General features: G+C 54.9%; 1 protein-coding gene across 5 annotated transcripts in view; it reads right to left on the bottom strand.

Moving 5' to 3' along the window:
• Positions 1-13,200, bottom strand: part of Cacna1h (calcium voltage-gated channel subunit alpha1 H) — a 58,402-nt gene extending 45,202 nt beyond the window's left edge. For all 5 annotated transcript variants that reach the window (XR_010039782.1, XM_063226255.1, XM_063226258.1 and 2 more), the window contains exons 1-2: positions 12,522-13,200; positions 11,939-12,248 (exon numbers count right to left, since the gene is read on the bottom strand). Coding sequence is in view for 4 of the 5 variants with exons in the window: in XM_063226255.1 (XP_063082325.1) it covers positions 11,939-12,230 (292 nt within the window). In the remaining variant the exon portion in view is untranslated. The remainder of the gene's footprint in view (positions 1-11,938; positions 12,249-12,521) is intronic.
• Between the last annotated feature and the right edge of the window lie 330 nt (positions 13,201-13,530).

Genomic DNA, 13,530 nt, shown 5'->3' with positions numbered 1-13,530 from the left:
AAATATAGGCAGGGGTAAGCCCTGGAGGGAGACCTGTAGAAGTGGAGACTGGCCAGGTATAGGAATGGGGTGAGGCATCTTACTATGCACTCTTGAAATGGCGATGGAGAGAGAGGCTACCTCAGGTGACATGGACTCTGGAAGAGTGGGGATGAGGTCCTGAGGTCAGATCTTTCCTTCTAGTTCTCTGAATCCCAGGATTGAGGTCCCAATGCCAGCCACCCCCTTTGCCCGGCACCACTGAACCCAGCTTTGATGAGGGAGGCCTGACCCATTCCCATGCTCATCCAGCCTCTCTTCATGGTTGCAGCTAATCCAGCCTTTACCCCCTCTCTCAGCAATCCAGATTAATGAAAAGGTAAGAATACAAGGCTTCAGGTCATGCAGGAAGAATGAGCCAAGCATCAGCAGGCCCAGCTTCTGAAACATAAAATCTGGTCTAGGCCATCTGTGAGCTGCTGTTCCCAGCCCTGTAAGTTCTTCCTGCGACACTGTCTGGCTTTCAAAACATTCCTCTGGATGGCAGTTAGCAGAGGTGGGGATGTTCCTGGGAAGAAGCCCATCTCTTGGTATCTCCAGCCTGCCACCAGGTACCATCTGTCCAAAAGGGAGCCTTTGTGAGCCCCTCCTTGCTGATCAGGACAATGACACCATCCCTGCCCCATATGGGTTCTTTCCCATCCCACAGCCTCCACAGAAGCCAATGACCTTGGGATCAGTACCCCCAAGGGCATTACCTCTGGGAGCCACAGATCTGGGAACTAGTGTGTCATGCTAAATACCTAGACGTTGCTGACCAAGTGATGGAGTGGACCAGTGAATGGGCTCACCATGAGGAATGCCCACAGGGTTTGTGGCTGCTCTTTGCTTCCAGTGAACACGAGGTCCCAAAGGCCTCCCCTGGTCCAATATGCTAGGTCTCAGCCAACAAGGATAGGTGGCCAAAGCAAACCTCAACACAAAATCAAGGTCCTATTAGGAGATCTGAGCCTAAATCTCATGGGCAGAGGTGAGATGGTATCATGTGGCCACTGAAAACCTAGGACCTGTGGGCCCACTGGCACAGAAGTTCCACAGAGCACCTGGCTCTAATGCCTCTCCCTACTTTCCTTTCCTGAGGCTCCTGCAGAGATGGGAAAGGAGAATGCACGTAGGATAAGGGTCCACCAGCAGGCCCAAGGTTAGGAGGACCAAGGCTTGGGCAAGCAGAATGGCTACATTCACATACCCTGGGCAGGGCTGCAGCCCTCTATGGAATTTTTATTATGCTGGTGAGGAGCTACAATACCCTATGGGAGCAGTACTTCCCAGAGCTGGGAACCTCATGATAGCACCTCTCACATGATCCAGGCTAGAGACCTGGAGGGCCAGTCCAAGACACCCACAAAGGTCAAGGGGCTTCATTTCACAGGAAGATGTCCAGGGATAGTGGCCAACCCATGTCCAGACCAGCAAGAAGCCAGAGTAGGGTGGATTCCAATGATGTCTACTGTTCTTGGAGTATAACTGCCCACTTAATGATACAAAACACATGAATCTGAAGAAAAAACAAATCATCTTTATGATTTATCTATATGTCCCAAACATCACATAAATCACTATACTGCTAAAATATTCTTCACTATTGTTTACCATAAACTCTTAACTTCATTGGGTGTCTCGTCCTGTGGGCCCAGGACTAGGATCTGTCATACAGATGGCATCAGCAGGCACGTCAGCTTCCATGGGAGGGAGGAGCCCGGCATCTGTGCCCATCCTGGACACTGCCCAGTGGACCCACATGATCTCAGTCCCAACTTGGTCCCTGACAGGCACTGTGAACCAAACGTAGTTCTCACCCTCTCCTAAACCTGAAGATGCTGAGCAGCTGTGACTCCCAATGTGGCATGGGCTACTGACAGTCACAGGTCCCATCTAGTTACTACAGTGACATAGTGGGACAATACTTGCCTGCTAGGGAAGGGAGAGAAGGGAAGTGGCATATCCAACCAGGCTGCTTGCCCTGCTACCCACTGAGGGACTGTGACAGCATTTGGCATGCCAAGTCCATAGCAGGCTTGGGTTGGGGCAAGGTAAGCACCATGCTGCCGTCACCAGACAGACTAGGATACCCTCCATCCTCAGGGACATGAGGCTGTGGCCAGAGCAGGAGGCTGCTTGGCTTTGCCCCAGCCAGGAAAAGCTCCATCCATTTCAATGAAGTGCTAATGCAGGCTGACTCACCAGACAGTGGCCATGGCTGGAGTAGTGTCTGCTTCCAGAGACAAAGGGACATGGTGGGGACAGAGCCACATGCCCCTTGGGTGGCCCAGAGAACCCTCATCCTCTTGTATTTCCCATCTGGCCACTCCCTGGGCACCTGGGCACAGGTTCTCCATCTCCACAGCAGACTAGGCTGTGCACAGCTGGGACTCAGGTTGGCTATTCCAAGGATGCTGGCCAAGCCAAGCTAAACCTCCCTGTCCTGTGTAGACAGCAGTGCAGTCCACAAAGGATCTGGGCCTGTGTGGAAACTCCTCACATTACTTTTCCCCACACCCTACACAAGGTCACTGCTCTCATCAGGCCCTGCTGGGGAAGGCTAAGCAGGGATATCCCCTCACACACACTGCCTTCAGAAAAATACCCCAAGATCCTGTCACAAGGCAGAGGGGGCCACAAATTCTCAGGATTCAAGGTAGGGGGCCTGAGGGCAGGCTGATTCATCTGCTCAGAGTAGAGAACAAAGAAACTGGGCAAAACCCCAGGAACGCACAGCAATCTCAAAAACTAGATGCCCACTGAAGACCTGGACAGGCAGAAGCCTCTGGCCAACTCTACGTGAGGTAAGACACCCACTGGGTGATGTAAAAACATTCTAGGGACCTTGGGTCAGTGCCCATGTAGCTTCCAGCCACATACTGATGTCCACCTCTCCTGGCCTGCACACCACTGCCTGGCAGACCAGCCTCCAGCTTCAATAGAACTTTGATAGTCATCCATGGCAGTACCAGGGTCTGAATGTCCCATCCTTGCCCAGCACAGCTCCCAGACCCCTCAGTGGTATCTCAGAAACCTAGGGTTCACAAGAAATAACCCCAGGCCTGCCTGAGGCTGGGGGTGGAGCATGATTTCAGACTCAAGCTGAAGTCTCCAACTACAAAGGAGACAATCCTCTGGATATACAAACAGCAGCTGGAGTAGACACCTACAAAGCCTCCAACAAAATTCAGGCTCAGGTAGTGACAACTGGACAGAGCTGAACAGGCTTTCAAAGCCAGGGCTTCTTGTTTGTGGCTTCTGCACCCATACTATACTCCTTCAGAGGCAGCAGAAAAACCCCTGGCAGCCCAGGTCAACAGCACAAAGTAGACACCTTTCTGAGTAAGGTTTCCATGATTCTTTCTGGGATCAGAAGTTAAAGGGAAGTGGTGTTCAACCTTGTCTGGAGACCTGCCTTCACAGATTGACATGGTAGATACCTCCCCTTAGGAGCCTCTGTGCTGGGAAGAGCTCAGCCCCTCCTGATCACCACACTCCAGGCACCTTCAAGACACCCAGGGAGGCCTCTAACCAGGACAAGGACACAGAGACTTGTATGGGCCTCCCATGCTTATGAGATGCTCAAGATGACCAATTTCATGGTTGATTTTCCCCTCTCCATGGGTGGTCCCACTCCTCATCTCAGAGTCTGACACTGCATGTCTAATCATGATTTATTCGCAGAAGACTGCCTGCCTCTATTAGCATCTCAGGCACCTCCTGCTCCAAGCCACAGATTTCTCTGGGTAAGGTCATAGGGGAAGGGGCTCACAAGGTGGGGGGGGGCTGCCATAGAACAGCGCCCCATACTCACAGCTGCATCACAGGATATCCTGGAGCTGCTGTAACAAAAAAAATGGGCCAGGTGTGGTAGTGTATGCCTATAATTCTAGCTAGCAGTTCAGACACTGAGGCAGTTCGCTGCAAGTTCAAGGCCAGCCTGGACTACATTAAGTGAGTTCAAGACCAGCCTGATCTGTACAGCAAGACCTATCTCAAAACACAAAACAAGAAAGCATACCCAGGGGCTCCAAACAACAGAAAATTACTCTTCCAGACCTGGAGAACAGGAGCACACATCCAGATATCCACAAGATACTCCTCCCAAAACACTGAGAGAACCTGTCCCCAGCCTCTCCCACTTTCTGGTATCTGAGGCAATCCTTGCCAGCCAACGGCCTGTGGCAGCACTGCTCCAGTCTCTGCAATTGTCATCACCATGGCCACTCCTCTGTGTGTCTGTCTCCTCTTCTCATAAGGATGCCTGTTGTTAGATTCAGGGCAAACCGCACTCCAACATATTCTCAGCCCAGCTGGATTACACTTACATAGACCCCATTTCCACACAAGGTCACACTGTACAGTTAACAATGGTCATCAGTCTCAAAAGGGACAGCACTTAGTCTGGAATAGCAAACTAACATATGTATGAGTGATGTACAGCTTCCACTTGCCACACAGCAAGAGACCACGAGAGCTGTAAGAAAACGAAAGCCCTGGAGGTGACCTGTCCACAGACACTGTACTTCCTGGGCAGGGGCCTAACAGGCCCCAGGTCCTGGGCACAGGGGGGCCTCAGTATAGATTCAGCACCACCTCAGCCTTCCAGGCCACCTTGACTTCAGGGTGACATCATGAGTTTTGAGTGAATTCTGCTCAGCCCAAAGTCTTTACCATTTTCTGGGAAACCTACCCCGAAATGTTACCCTCTACCCTGTCCCTTCTGATGCTGCATACCCGAGTGCAGGTCAGAGCACTGCGTAGGACCAAGAGGGATCTGTGCCCAGTCAGCTGGAGTCCTTGCTGACTAGCCAACAGTACCTGTCCCTGGATGGCACCATGTCTTCTGAGCCCAGGCCCCTCCAGGAACCCACTCTGCCAATAATCAGGAAGGACAATTAAAGGTGATACAATGTAAAACACAAAGCACATAGAGGTACTACCTGGCAGACAGGGACTGTCAGCTCCTCTTCTTGCAGCCATGGAGACCCCAGAATGCCAGGAGTCCCCAGGCCTTCTAAGGTTGAGTCTGTCCTAATGGACACTGTCCCCTGACAAGGTGTCAAGGTGTTTCCCCTCAATCCTCACGTCAGCAGTCTCAGAGAGGAGCCCCTCTGTAAGTAGCAGAAAGCCAAGGAACCAGAACAAAAACGTGGAGAGTAACAATAGGCCTTAAACCCTACCCCTGGGCCAGTGTCCCCTCTGTACCAATCCTCTAACCGTACCTGCAGCCCAGCCTGGGGGCACAGAGCTGGCTGAGCCAGGAGGGAAGAGGACAGAGTGACCAGGCAAGCTGAGTACCTGCCAAACACCATCTACTGCCGGCCAGCATTTGCTCAGCTCCCAGAGCTATGCCTGCTCAGAATGGCCTGTCCCCAATTTGAAGCTGACCCAGGGGTTCAACCTGGCTGTCAGCCTCTCCCTTTTATACGGCCTGCATGCATACTAGGCCTGCCTCTCCTCTGCACTCCAGGTATGATTATGGGAGACTGACCCCTGCTTCACCTAGATGGCTCACCCACAGGCTGCAGGCTGCTCCCACATGGTGGCCCCAAACAAGGGCCAGAGACATGCCACATGGCAACAACATGGATTCAGGTGGAGCTGGCTGAATAAGATTGTGAAGCCTGTGAACACCCCATGTCCAGGCCATATCCCTTGGGTGGTCAGAGGGGCCACTTCACTGCTATGGGAGAAAAGGCTGGCATGTGGCCATTTCAGGGCACTGCCTCAGTCCTGGTCAGCATCACACATGAAAAAAAGATCTTCTGAGAACCCAAATCCTCCTATAGATGAGAGCAATTTGTGTGGGGCCATATGTGAGAGCAGAGCTCTCCCTCTGCCCACTGTTCCTAGCAGATACAGAAGCAGCAGTGAGATCTGAAGGCCTGGCACTTGCCACCCAGCGCTAATTCAGCACATTCATTAGCTATCCTACTAATCACCCTTCCAGGCTCTGACAGTGCCACCAACATGCCGCATCTCCTGCCAGCCCAAGGCCCACCTCTACCTCTGCCCCACTTCAGAGCCTACAGGATGCGGACATCAGCCCTAGGGCACTCACAAGGTGGGCAAAAGTGACACACCCTTCAAGTCTATTCTGTGGAGACCTCACTGAGCAACACAGGGAGCAAGCGGCCCATCTGTCATCCTAAGCAGGCAGAGTGCTCTGGGGATGGTGCCCGGACCTATTGCCAATTCTCTAGTTAGGCAGGGTCCGAGCGCCAGCAGGGTTGCTTTTCTATGTCCCATCCCCTAGTGCATCTCATCTGCACTCTCATTCCCCCAATCTCTGACCACAGACCTGGTCTCGAATTTTTGGTCTGAAAATCCTACCTCTATCCCCATGACTCAGGGTTACTGCAAGCTATGCCAAAATTAACCCTTGGAGAGGGTTAATTAACCCAAGGAGTGTGTGCTAGTCCCTCTTGCCAAGAGGAAGAATGACATTCTCAAGAGCTTCAGCTCCCTTCATACAAAGCCCACATCTGCATAAACAGAGGTAACAGACGTCTTGCCTGACTTTGATGGCTCAGGACCAAGTTTAGACCTGACTTGCTGCTCTGGACCTGGTCCATCCCCTGTGCTTCTCCACATCCTCATTCTGGATCAGCCTGACTTCCCACTCTCTGCTATAGTAACTCCCTTACCAGTATGTGGTTCAGGTGCTCCAAATGGGACACGTATTGAGTCCCAGAGCCAAAGATTGTCACCTATCAGCTCCTCACGGCTTTGAGAGTACGGAACACCTGCACCTCCCCAACTGTACTACTGGGTGCCTATATTCCACCTACCCCACCTGATTCCCATGCTTTCTATTCCCTGAGAAATTGCCCCAACACCCACACCCACCAGGGTTTGGCATCTGCTGGAGATCAGCCCTGACCCTGCACAGCCTGAGCCCCTAAGCTAGCCCATCATCCTATCAAGCACTCCCCAATTCTTTACCTCACCTCTACACAGCCCCTAACACTCCTAAAGCAGGCTCTAGGTCCACAGCCACCCAGCTGGCTGTGCCCCATTCTCCAGGCACGCAGGCTCTCCTGGCCCTTTCCCCATAGCCCACCTACCCCACCTCAGCTACACTTCCCACCCATCACAAGACCATGGCACACAGTGTTCTTCTGCTGGATGTTCCCATTTTGCCAGTCCCCCCACACACAAGCCTCAGTGTTCATCAAGCAGATAAAAATCTTTGTCTGCCAGACCCAGTGACTCCGGGTTCAAACCATTCCACCTCCCAAAAGGTCCCTACCTGCCACAACTGTAGGGTTTGTTGAGTTCTGGAAGGGTGCAGTATCAAGGAGCCACAAGGTGCTGGCCAGATCTTTACTAAAGAAAGTCATCAAGGTCTGGTTTTTACAGAAGGCCTCTCGATATCACAGTCTCTTGCCCACACAGACAAGACACATGTGGGGTGGGGGTTAACATGGCTCCAATGTAGCTAATGCCCAGACTCAGGGAATCTGTCCACCCCTAGGATGTCCCAGACCAGCAGAAAGGGATAATTAGGAACAGGCAGGAATGAGGCCAAATTAGCCACTGTCATAATGAGTGGTGACTCCGAGGGCCATCTACACGCATTCCTCAAGGGCCTAGGCCGAGTGAGGCCTTACCCAAAAGCAGTAACTCAATACCATATGGCACACACTGGCACAATGACCCTCAGCGGATTCTCCCCAAATATGCCAAGGTCACTTGACCAGCACTGAGCTGCAGAAACAGATCTGGGAGGCATACAGTGTCCGCTGGGGCCTCCCTTCCCATGGCCTCTGAGGCCCATATGCATCACAAGCCCCTCTTCAAGGCACACTCAGCCTTGGTGGCTTCAAATCTGTATCAAGGATAGGGTCAGCCAGAAAAGCTGACATCACAGAGCAAATGGCTCTACTGGCTCTGAGGTGAATGCCCAGGAGATGCCCACAAAGGCCTCCACCTCCTCCTCCAACTGTGTCCTTTCTCCCTTAAGGGGGAGGTGAACCCAGCAGGCAGGGAACACATCTGGGCCTCATCAAGCACAGTAGGTACCCACAAAACCAAAATTCATCTGAGTCCCTCCCTGCTTGGTAACTGGCCCTTAGAAAACCAAGATACCAGCTAGCAGCTTGGGAAGTGCAAGGACACATGGCCTCCCTGTCCCCTCCTGACAGATACCCAGCACTCAGTACAGCATTAGCCCAAGGTCTATGGAAGGCCAGCCTCCACAATGGAGGACCCCCAGGTTCCCTGGGCATATATGCCTGGGAGAGAAGCCAAGCTAAGCTGCTGACATCCCATATCACTCTCCTCAGGCCAGCCTGGCTTCTTCTATGTGGCAAAGCCTATGCTCAGAGGAGGACTATAAAGGACATAGTAGCTGCCCCATAGGATCAATCTATGGCCCGGCATCCAGGGCAACAGACACTCTTGGCACAGTGGGAAACAGCCCTGCAGTGAGTGGGTCCCCAAGGGTTTGAGAAGGGAGGAGCTCCAGCCCTGGGATCCCGGAATAAACCAATGAGATCCCTGAAGGACAACTAAGTTTCCAGAGGCAAAAAGCACTCCAAACTGGGCTTTTCTACTCTTCTGAGTGTCAAGTTTCCAGCTCACACCAAGGGGTCTGGGAAAGCTCTGAAACCCCAGGCAGGTGACTTCCAACAACTGAGACAGACAGCTCTCACATCATAGGCAACAGGTGAGACCAGGACAGCACCAACTTTCTCCAGACCAGTGCCCACAAGTCTCACTGGGAATGCCATGCCCACTATGCGCTGGGCCTGGCAGTCACTAAGTAACATTGTGACAATTCAAAATACTGACTTTTAAAAGATGTCTCACACTTGCCTACCCAGGAACATGTCAAAGCAGGGATTTTCAAGCCAGGATGAGCTAAACTCAGCTCTGCCTTTCTGCTGCTGGTGACCTTGGTGTGTCCTTTACTCCTCAGAGTCCAGTGATCTGGAGCATTTAGTGCCTTGCCCTAAGGGGGTTCTTAAAGAGAGTCCTGCTAAAGGATCCCATGCTCCAGGTGCTTCCTGGTTACCTTCTAACTCCTATACTTAAACCTTACACCACACTTCAGGTCCCACTTCATAGTTTCCAAGCATCCCCTGGAGATCCTGCCCACCAGGCACTGGGACACCAGCAGCTGTATTGCAGATGAGCTGGGAGTCAGGAGCACTGGGGAGCCAGGGCAGAACATAACCCAACACACGGGGCCCACCCACCTTCCTCTATAAATAAGTCTGTGTAGGAGAAACAGCACTCGCCCCAAAAGTTCTTGCATGATTGTATTTTTACACAGCAAAGTAAATCAATAGACACAGACCATCCTAAAAATCACCTCTGGGTCACTCTCACAGTGTAGGACCAGAACAGACGTAGACCTTGGTGCTAAGGTCACCTGAATGGGGCTTCCAGAGAGGACTGAGAATTAGAGAAGGTCCTTTCCCAAGTTCCAGCAGCTGTCAAAGCCTCAGACAATGGGCATCTGCTGGGAACACCAGTCCAAGAGCCACAAGCCGCTTCACAGTGTGCCCTGAGCAAATCAGACTGTTTTCCACTCTTGAGTTCACCCTCCCTGGAAACATAAATGGCCCTGCCAACTCCATATCCACCTGCAGGGAGACAGAGGCCCCAGGAAGTACCCTCTGGCTGCAAATCACACCACAGTCCAAGGAAAAACTTAGCCATCCTCCTACTCCCACCCCCACCTCACACAAAGCCACCTCCTCTCAACTATCAGGAATCTGAAGAGGCTTGGAAAGCTTTAGCCCACACGGGTTTCCCCAAGTAAGCCGATACCCCACCTGTCCAACGCTTTGGCTTATTTTAGGATCTCCCTGAGGCCCAGGCACACCGCCCCCCACACCACCAGGGACTGGCATCTGCTGGAGGTCAGCCCTGTCCCTGCACAGCCTGTCAAATGAGCCCACCCCAAAAGACAGATGCAAAGTAGCTAAAGGTCTGGCAAAAGCAAAACTACCTCAGGGCTACACTCCTCTTCAGAAGTATTCCTGGGACTGGGGACATCTGAGTCACATTATTACAAGTGGGAGAGTCAATCAAGTTGCCGAAAGGTACCTAAAGCAAAAAAAAGGCAGGGAGTAGTGTAGCAGGGCTCTTTGAGGAAAGCCTAGTTGTTCCAAGTCACGGATACTACCAAAGGAAGCAGGCAGAGCACCCACCTCTCCCTGCCAGGAGCCTCACCCTTAGGGATAAGCCTGTTCTCTTTTCCCTGGCTGACAACTCACTGGAACCTTCCAACCCTCTCTAGGAAGGTTGGCATTGCCTGAGTCCCTCTTGGGATCAGAAGAGTATTTTCCTTCACAAGCCACAAAGGAGGCTCAGATCCTACAGCAGCACAGCCAGCCTCAAAGCCCTCAACTTGCAAGGTCTCAGGCCCCTTTCTCAGAGACAAGGTAACACAAACAACCTTGATGAAGTTCTCAGGGACACAGCCAACCCAGAACACCAGGATCAGGCTCAAAAAGCTCCTCAGTTACAAGGGAACAGAGAAGCCGCACTTCAGGACTGCTAGGAGGAGACTACTCAAGGCCCACCTGGCTCTTCTCCAATCTGGTCTTCACACACAACCCACATAGGGCTGGACTTGCCCCCACCCAAGGTCACCAGCACTGCTCAGTCGCATATCACAAATCTACCCATACCACCTTCCAACCAAAGGTGTCTGCTTATCTCCTACACCCACCCACTCTTGTGCCTGCCTGAACCCCCAACACCAGAGGATGCACCCTAGAGCCCCCAGACACCACCTTCAGGCTACAGAGAGTGGAGGCAGGCACTGGCCATAATCCGCTGTGCCTGGGACCACCGAGCTGTCCTTTACAAGCAAGAGACAAATCTGACTCACTCGGTGTTTGGATTTGAGAGAAAAGAAACATGGGCTTTATTACTTTTTTTGGTACAGATTCCTCTTTTGTATTTAATATTTATACAGTTAAACACACAAGGTAGGGAAATATATACACACATTGCTCATTTCGCTAGCCTCAACTCTGACAGGGAAAGTTTATACGCGCCAAGTGAACCCCTCTCCTAAGGTGGTTCACCCAGCTCAGCACCCAAAGACCACCAACCACCCTGATGCCCAGCTCCCAAGGGCTCTGTGAGAGTTAACTAGCATTAGATGCTGGTCAGGCTCTCAGAATCTACTGAGACAGTCTCCAAAAGCTACCTTCACAGATAGTGGGAAAAGGAAGACCTCTAAATTGCACCCCAAAGACACATCTGGTCCTGACTCAACTCTGTTCTGGAACCTTCTCAGAGGCCTGTGCCCTCCTAGCCAAAAGCAGCAGCCCCTTCTTCTCAAGCCAAGAAAGAAGGGGTTGAGGGGCTCTCCAGCAGTGCCTGTGGCCTCCCTGCCCCCAACCGCAGCTGCCTGACTTAAATCAGCCCCAGCTCTTGAGTTCTGCCAGGAAGACCAAGTTCTCAGTCACCATCATCACCGACTGTGTCCTGTGTCTACTGTGGCCAAGGAACAGGGCCTACAAGAGCCTGTGGCGCACAGCCCGGAGGGGGTCCTTTGGCACAGTAGAGCACAGCGCAGGAAAAACTTTGTTTCCTCACTCTGTCCCTTCTGACCTCCTGTCCACAGCGAGAAGCCTGTCCCAGCCTGGTCCCAAAACGGGGAGTTAGGGTCCCACCCTGATCTCCACCCGCAGACCCGCAGGCACAGGAGTTGTGGCCGCCTCGCCCCGCCCGCGGCCAACTGTCTCTCCAGTACCCAGCGGGTTTAGAACCAGGACACCCCGCGCGGGTCCCGAGAGGCGCCCCCACCCACCTCTCCCGAAGGAGCATTGCCTCGCGCCCCCGTCTCACGTCCCCAAGCACCCAGAGCAAGAAATCAGAGCGCAAGACAGCGCACGCGGAGGGGCTTGCGCCCCGAACCCAAGATCCCCCAACCAGGAAGGATATGGGCTGCAGACTAAGCGCAGGCACCAGCTGCGCGGCCGCGTGGTCTGCCCGAGACAGAAGAAGACGGTGGCCGCCAGCGCCGGGTACGGGACGGGCTGTTCCTCGCCGGCGCCCAGCACCACGCCGCGCTCCGCAGCCGGGCTCTCGGGGGGCGACGCGCTGAGCCTGGAACCCCGCTCTGCAGAGCTCCCCGGCGCCCCAGGGCTTGAGGAGGACGTTCCCGCAGCAAGGCCAGAGGGCGGCGCGCCCAGGGGCACCCGAACCTCGTCGGCGGCCGGCGCGTCCTCGGTCATGGTGGCAGCGAGCAGCACCTGCGGAAGGAGAGCGGGCGGTGACCGGGTCGGGAACAACGCCCCCGCCCCGCCTTAGCGGAGCGGAGCCGCGAGTGTAGCGGCGGCCGCCAGGATGTCTTTGTCTTCCCTCATTAGAGGCGAGCGCGCCCCCCGCGGCCCCCCCCCCGCCTCCGCCCCCGCAAGGACTGGTAGCCCCACCCCCACCGCCCGGGCGGGGGGCGGCGGGACTCTCAGAACCCAAGTTGCGAGGGTCCCGGCGTGCAACGGGAGCGGCTCTCCGCCGCGTCTCACCTCGCTCTGGCGGCCAGCGACGTCCCCGCGGGCATCGCACAGGCGGCACGGTCACCACAAACCCAGCCCAGTGCCAGTCCGCGCCCCCGGCCCACCCAGCACCGGCTCCCACCGTGGCTCTGGCTCCGGCTCGCCTAGCAGCGGCGACGGCAGCCCGGCGCGGGGGACTGCTGGGAGCTGAGGCGGGCCAGGGGCGCGGCCGGACGGGCCAGGGGACCAGAGAGCCCAAGCCCGTCCGTGCTCAGCGCAGGAAACTTCGGAGTGAGCCGCGCGGGGGGAGGTGGGGGATAGGGGGGCGGGGCGGGAGGCAGGACTAGCATGGGGGCGGGGCCGATGCCCCCCGACCGTGGATAGGGGCTGTGGACACCAGGAAGGGAAGGCACGCCCCCCCATCCGGGATGCGCGTGTTCTGCCAAAGCCCCAACCCCGGGCACGCGGCACACCGCCGGCCCCAGGTCCCGATGGGTGGACCCCGCCTGTCCCTCTGGATCTCTCTCCACCTCCAACCCTCTTGGCACCAGGGGGCGCTAGCAGAAGGCGCTGGGCGGGCGGGGAGTGGCGGGAGTGTCCGCCCCGCCCTCAACTGCGGGGGTACTGAGCCTTCTTCTACCCAGCCCTGCTCCCCTCGAGCGCCTCCCCTTCCCCCATAGCTAAGGTCGGCCGAGGGGGTGGGGCCCGGCCGGCGTTAGGGGCGCGCCTTGACGTGAGAGCCTGATGAGTGCCCTTCCCCCCGCTGCGTGGGGCCTGCATGTGCTAAGTGCGTTCGGGTGTCGAGGAGTGCGAGCGTCCTCGAGCGTGATGGGAGCGCCCTGGTGTACCTGACCGCAGCACCACCCCCCTAGCCGGAGCTAGGGGTGGGCAGATGGCCCGTGCTTGAGGAGCCGAAGCTCTGGCTGAGTTGAGAAGGGTGGGCCGGCTATCAGACGCTGGCAGAGCAAGAGGGACTTAGTAGAGCAGAAGGGGAATTTGGTGCCCAGACTTGAGTGCTTCCCCACTACCACTTTGAGTC

The sequence above is a fragment of the Cavia porcellus genome, unplaced genomic scaffold, assembly GCF_034190915.1.
Source record: "Cavia porcellus strain 051 isolate PalLab524CR breed Dunkin Hartley unplaced genomic scaffold, mCavPor4.1 scaffold_16, whole genome shotgun sequence".
In the NCBI taxonomy this organism is placed as follows: domain Eukaryota; kingdom Metazoa; phylum Chordata; class Mammalia; order Rodentia; family Caviidae; genus Cavia; species Cavia porcellus.
The sequence above is the reverse complement of the archived record's forward strand: the minus strand, read 5'-3'. Positions and strand labels throughout refer to the sequence as shown.